The 7,569-nt window shown below is 34.9% G+C and overlaps 1 protein-coding gene across 1 annotated transcript in view; it reads left to right on the forward strand.

The window, feature by feature from the left end:
• Positions 1 to 7,569, forward strand: part of LOC134246587 (uncharacterized) — a 51,045-nt gene extending 43,476 nt beyond the window's left edge. Inside the window, exon 2 of the mRNA XM_062728974.1 lies at positions 5,758 to 7,569. Coding sequence (XP_062584958.1) covers positions 5,758 to 7,473 — 1,716 coding nt within the window. The 3' untranslated portion in view covers positions 7,474 to 7,569. The remainder of the gene's footprint in view (positions 1 to 5,757) is intronic.

The following is a 7,569-nucleotide window of genomic DNA, read 5'->3' on the forward strand; positions in this document are numbered from 1 at the left end:
CGTGCACAAAATCGGTAAGAAAAAAAATAAGAATAAGAACTAGAGCCGAGCTCGTTGCAAAGCAACGAGTAGGTCTTCCGTCCTGTTTGACCGGAAGTAACTTTCATTAAAAAAAATAGAGTAATGAGTCCCAAAATGGTTTAATCCTCCAAATCTATGTTAATAATTGCAAAATTAAGCCATTTTTGGCAACTTCCAGTTTGACCGGAAGTGACGTCGACGGACGGAAAATTAAGATTTAAGCTTCTAGTGACATATGAAATCCAAAAACCTGTCAAGAAGAGCAAAAATATGCAATTTTTGACTACTTCCGGTTGGACCGGAAGTGACGTAGCTGGACGTATTTTGACGACGCCATTAGATAGAGCTTGAAATTTTGAACAACTTTGCTTCTTTGACATATAACAAATTCTCAATACTTTTTGAGATATAAAGGAAAAACGTGTGGCCCCTTTTGGCCCTTTATTATAGGGGTCAGCCCCTTATCGTTGATATCTTTCGAAAGATCGTGACATTCTTCACAACTTTTGTTCTATATGTCTTCACAAAATATTAACGGGTAAAAAGATATTGCCAAAAATGTGTGAGAAATTTCTAAATTCCCGATAGGTCCTTTTTCGAGCCATAGTGAGCGCCGACGTGCTGCACTTCCGGAGAATAAGAAAGGTGTGTGTCACATCAGCACATGTTGGTCTATCATCGCTGAAAATCTTATGTTTCTATCTAGAAGCACTTTTGAGAAAAATGCTGGACAATGTGACCCTCTGAAAATCACTAAATCGCGGAAATCTGGAAACCAGAAGTGACGTCATAAAAATAAAAAATTATATATCAGGTTTGATTGATGTTCCATCAGTCCTGAAAGTTTCATGAAAATCGATCGAGCCGTTTCTGAGAAATCGCGTGCACAAAATCGGTAAGAAAAAAAAACAATAATGAAAATAATAAAAATAGTGGAAAAGAAACCTTAGAATAACAAGAAGGTCTTCCGCTGAAGACGGAAGACCTTAAAAATAGTGGAAAAGAAACCTAAGAAAAATAATAAGGTCTTCCGCTGAAGACGAAAGACCTTAAATAGTGGTAAAGAAACCTAAGAAAAACAATAAGGTCTTCCGTCTTCATTAAATGATGCAAGCTTGGAAAATAATTGGACACAAAAGATTTATGCCAAAGTTAGAATTATAACTATTATCTGATGCAAGGTTTAACAAAAATTAGAAAATTACACGATTTATGCAAAAGAATTAAGTACCGCGATATAATGAGACACCAGTATATTATACCCCTAAATCGTGGACAAAAAATCGGATTCGTGTATTTTTGATAATTTTGGGACAATTTATTTTTACTGTTATATTTATTGTTTTAGGATTAAAAAATTGAAAGTTTACCACCCCGTTTTCTTAGTGGGCCATCTTACATGTTGTTAAACTTTACAATTGGACCCTATGGGAATTTGTTGGAAAATCGCCAAATTATTACATTTTTTTCAATATTTTTGTACTTCTGCCCTAGGAATTTCTCTTTAATTCAATTAAATGAAAGTAAATGTAAAACGTCACCAAATTGTGAAATTTCCAAAAAAGTTCACCATCTCGATTGGTCTAGTTCGAAGCCAAATACCTCTAAAATTGCCATATTACGGTAAAAATACGTATCTATGGTGACATTGTTGGAGCCATTTCAAAGTTTTTTTCTAATAATTGTGGCAAAATCACATTTTCAGATCAGTAGGAGTCACAAATAATCTTAATTTTGTATTAAAATTAAAATAATTAATGACTGCATGAAATTAAAAAGCTGCGCAAAGTGATGCGCACTCGAATTAGACTCGGCCTCGTTAAATTGAAGCTATAAGAATTCATGCAGCTCGGAAAAACAGAAACAACCACAGAAATACATATAGTTTATTTTTAAAAGCAATAACAACAATAGAAATTGCAATATGCAGTACAAAAGTGATACTGTAAACGTATTACATTTGGCTGTGTATTCTTTTTACCGCTTTTGACGGAAAGAAACTTAATTCCGCTTATTCAAGTGAAACGCTAAAAGTCTTGTCCTTGTATACATAAATAAGAACATTAGAAAAAAAAACACTAAATCAAATCAACTCTAATTTGTACAAAAATCATTTTCCGCCAAATATCATACACGCTAAATATGATACATTAACAGTATTAGGATTAAAATACGATGATTGAACTGTTTTTTGATTTAAAAAAAGTATTTGAAAAGTAAACTCAAATTTGTTTTTCAGAAAAAATATTTTCCAGGTAGACTACTTTTATTAATCAAGGTACACAGATGTCACTTGGTATTTTGCATTGAGTTGTGACATGTTTCATACCTTGAGATTTACGTGAATCGCCAGGGGCGAAGCCAGGGTACATTTGATGTGGACGCCTGGATAGGCTGGGATTTGGGGGCCGCCATAAGGTCCCCAAAGAGTCCAGGGCGAAGCCCTGGTTGGGACTAAGGGGGCGAAGCCCGCGAAAGCTGGTGAATTTTCGACGATTTCGATGTGCAATGCGGACAGTCACTCAAAAATGAGAAAAGAACTGTCCAAAAGCAAACCGACTAAAACAATTTTAGACTTTTGAAGCTCGAAAAAATACGTATGGTAACATACGGTAGTTGGTTAGAGTGGTTGACTGGTGTAGACAGACCACTTAATTGACTGATAGTCAGCTAGGCTTACATTAATATTACGAATTAATCTCTAAAGATTGAAAATACATGTAACAAAGACAAAAGAATTCTTTTCAGCACATTTTCTTGCACATAACCTATGCACATTGTATACATTTTAAAATGAATGTTCATAAATATTCACAAAACTGGTATCTTAAAACTTTTTGCAACAATTATAAAAACATGTAAAATATACTAATGATTTTAAGGTAGTGTACAGATGTCAATACTTAAATAGGCCTTATTACTATTTTTTACGAATTTTTCGATTTTTGATGTTCATATGTAAAGCTGATTTATGATTTTTTGAAGCCTTGCATGAATCCGATATTAGGATTAAATTGGGGGGGGGGGGGGGTTACCGTTTCAGAAGTTAAGCATTGTGATTGGAAGTCAATTTCCATTAATAGAAATTTTAATTTTGGCATTAAATAAAATTATCGTTTGTTTTAAGGGAACCGACTGGGGTTTTTTGGGTGACATCTACACCAGAGAAACTCTTTAAGAATGTAATTACACTTGGAAAAAAATCAGCAATATTCGATAGTTAACCAAAATCCGAGAATATCTTTTGATTTCAGTGAGGTGTATAGTATCGTATTTCCCCCCAAAACTGACTCTGTTGATTTTTTTATCATTAATTCTTAATATTTCTAAGTATTTTTTTTTTATTTTTGAAATTTTTTTACTAATATTAATTAATTATTACTAATAATACTTGCAAAAAGGATGGGTGGGTACATTTTACAATATTACGGCTACCTCGCTCTCCTCTCTTCTCTTTCTTTTCTTTTCTTTCTTTTTTTTTCGAAAATGATGTGGACGTTTTTGCGTACAAACGTACACCTGGCTACGCGCCTGATCGCAATTGGAGAAACTACTACTGTTTGATTTTGTTGATCAGTGTAAATTCATTCAGGTAATAATCATAATGATTGATTTCTGAATTAAAACTTAATATATGCGATATACTTTCGAGCTATTATGGTTTATCTAGAAGTTTTATATATTTGCCTTGCTGCAGCGAACAAAAACGAAAGTTGCCAATCAGCAAAACACATTCATCCGTGTCTTCAATGCGCGCGTTTCATAATTTGGTTCGTTGGATGCTCTTTTTAACTTGATTTTCAAAATGTTGTTATCAGTTTTAGAAAGAAAGACCAATTCTTTATGACCAGTGTATTTATTAAGTTTTTTTCCGCTTTAATTTTTAACAATATGACATAAAATTCACACGACTGACCCGGAACTGAATTGGAGACGACCCCATGCCAAGAAAACCTACGCATTCTTGTTCTCTTTAGAGAAGTGGACAGGCTTTCGCCTTCATCCAGGGTGTTGTAGGTGAAAGCCTGTCTACTTCTCTAAAGAGAATAACGCATTCTATTCGGAGAGCGAACTCAATCAAAGCAGAACTAACATTAATTTGTGATTCTTCCCCAAGGAGATGTGCGCAAACAATTAATGTCAGCAGTATTGAGGGAGGGATCTTAAGTTTTACTGGGTTCAAAACATAGATACAAAACTAATTATTTAGAAGCCTTCGCACCCTCTCTTTCTTTTTGTTGGCGGGGGGGGGGGTCCATCTAAATCAATTAATGTAAAACAAAAGGAAAAAAAAGAAGAAGAAAGTTAAAAATTATTTATAGTAAACTAATTCTTCAGTAGAAATACCGGTAAGCTGCGTTTCAATTTTTGACGTACATGCATCTCCATATAATTTTCTTCTTAGTATAAATTGATGTAGGGTACGATAAGATGAAGCAGAGTAATAAATGGGTAGATTGATTGATTGATTTTATATTGTTTAACGCCGAGTCGGCAATTTTTCAGCCATATTTCGGCGGGGTTTACCTGATTGGCTGAATTCAGGCATGTAAATATTTTCATTTTAAAGTAAAAATATTAATGTTTGAAATAAATGATGGAATGCGGGAATATTACAGAAAATATAGAAATACCAGGGGAGATTGTAGGAGTGGGGATTGATATTTTTGGCAGGGTGTCATTTACTGCCGATCGCTGTAAGTTCTAAATAACTGCAAATTTGACCTATAAACGCCAAGGCACGGTGTATTTTTTTTTCGTGTTTTTAATAAGTGCTTAGAACAAACTTTTAAATGCTATCAGAGATTTGTTTGAACGGGAACTAGTAATTTCCTTGGAGGGCATAAGGTTTATATAGAGTTCTTTGGGAAAATAATTGGTACTCTTTTCCCTTTATTGTGGAGGTACCGCATCTTTACCAAATTCTCGAAAGTTGAAATAATTTCCTGTTTAAACAATAGGGGAGGGACGTACTAATTAGGTAGAGGTTTCACACCGGTAATTGACCAATCAAAATTAAAGCCATATGGCGTAATTGATCAAAAAAATATATTTTTGAAAAATACAAAATTAAGTCAAGAAATATAGTTAATACATTTAAATTAAACTTTTCATACAATTCTGAACACGGAGAACACCTCGTTTCAACTAATAATACGATTTTATCTTCTCTGAAATGTGTTATTTAAATCTTTTGTATTTTCTTCCGAGTCGGAGAAAATTCCCAGGATCCAAATAAAATTGGGTTATCTTTATAACGTAATTGACTTAGATTTTGTAATTTACGGAAAAGTTCTATCTTTATATAAAGTAATGATACAAATAATAAGTTATCATAATTTTAGCCTAATAATTTTCATTGTACATACGCCATATATGGCTTTAACTTAGTATGTATCAAATGTAGGTCCATACATATAAAATTCATTTTCCTTTCTTTTGAGGTGTTTTTTTTTTTTTGTTTTCTTCCAAGCCATTTTTACAACTTTGGAACCTGTGCCTAGTACGTAAATTGTCTCGGCAGCATTTGGGGAATATGGGTAATTTGCATTATTTACACTTTATTGACTTCATCGCTGCAAAAAGCGGAAGAGATTTCTTAGCATGCGAAATTGGCGACTTCACTGTTCTATCAATGTTGACATGTTTACTAATGATTAATATCTGTTTCCCCCTAATTCTAAAACAAATATGGATTAGAACATATGTATAAAACATATATTCCTATTTTTTCAGATGGCGTTATCTAAAATTGATATTCCCCGCACAGCCCAGCACTTTTTAGAGTGCGGCATTGAAGACTGTGAAGGAAACTGTGAGTTCTACTGCAACCCTTGTTATCAAAGATTGTGTAAACAATGCAGAGATGAACATCTGAAAAGACCAGAAAACAAGAACCATGAGGTGGTCCTTTACCAACAACGCAAACGACAACTTCCTGTTGAGAAATGCAAGATCCAACCCACTAAAGATGTGGACATGCTCTGTGCAGAATGTCAAGTTCCAGTGTGTTCCAAATGTACTACAGAGCAAAACCATCGAGGGCATATATTTACTGATCTAGAAACAATTTATGCAGAAAAAATTGCAGTCTTTCAGGAAGAAATTTCCAAGATTCATGAGTATTTTCTCCCTACATCACAAGATTTACAGAAAGAAATCAAAAAAGATTCCTCAGAAATCAAACACATCATGGACAACATTAGAACATCTATGAAGACTGAAGGTGAGACCCTGAAAAGTCTGGTGGACACAGTCATATCTGAGAACATGAAGCAGTTAGACCAGATAGAGCATTCACTGTTAGAAGATCTAAACACCCAAGACAAGACAATGGATGATTACATCACTTATCTAAATAACCTTGTCAAAGAGCTCCACATATGCCTGTCCTCTACAGAAACCAAGAAATTAATGTCTGAGAAGAAACCAAAGATCCGATCTGTACCAGAGACAACAAAACCAGTCACACCAGGATTTACTGCTGGTCAATACAGCAAAAGTGATGTCACAAAACTACTTGGTGAAATACATGTCCCCAACACTAGAGCAAAGAAGAGAGAAATAAAGCCCATTGAAAATGTCTACAACACAGCAATGAAACCTACACATGAACAGATGAAAGAAGACAGAAAGAAATCTGACAAGAAACAAACATTGTCTCTATCTGCCTCTGTCACCAAAGTCAGGGAGTTCAATGTACCAGGTGTTGATCGTGCATTCCATGTATCACTAGATCAATCAGACAGACTCTGGATCAGTGACGAGTATGGTAATCTTCTCCAAACAGATCTACAGGGGAATGTGATACAGAAGATAGAAACCAGTGGTGGACGTGGTTACCACACAGTGACACAGGACGGGGTTCTGATCTTTACAGACAAAAACAAGAAAGTCATCAATACAATAACAAAGGATAATAATATCACCGAATTCATTAAAACTGGAGTCTGGAGACCACTCAGCATACACTCCTCACACATCAACGGGGACTTACTGGTGGGGATGGTGACATTAGGAGAGGCTAAAGTCACCAGGTACAAGAAGACAGGAAAAGAACTACAGAACATACAGACGGATAACAAAGGACAGGAACTGTATAGTTATCCACACTACATCATAGAAAACATCAATGGAGATATCTGTACATCAGACTTTTATAAGGAGGCAGTAGTGGTGGTGAATAAATCAGGACAACACAGGTTCTCTTACACAGGTCAGGAGTTAGAGTTCAGTCCCTATGGAATCTGCACTGATGTCCTCGGTCACATCCTGGTGTGTGATAGATTCATTAACTCTGTTCATCTCCTTGATCAAGACGGTCAGTTCTTGTTACTATTACTCACATCACAACAAGAGGTAGAGTGTCCCCGTATTCTGTGTGTGGATGATGAGAACAATCTCTATGTGGGACAAGTCACCAACAAACTAACAGTGTACAAGTATTTATAGTGAAAAATAACATTGCAGTTAAGTACATGTATTCTTTTATACAACCATTCTGTGTTTTTACATGTCATCGCACAGTTATAATATTTTTCTTTGTTA

The sequence above is a fragment of the Saccostrea cucullata genome, unplaced genomic scaffold (genome assembly GCF_032062105.1).
Source record: "Saccostrea cucullata isolate Sc308-1 unplaced genomic scaffold, CSIRO_AGI_Scuc_v1 ctg2955, whole genome shotgun sequence".
Taxonomy (NCBI): domain Eukaryota; kingdom Metazoa; phylum Mollusca; class Bivalvia; order Ostreida; family Ostreidae; genus Saccostrea; species Saccostrea cuccullata.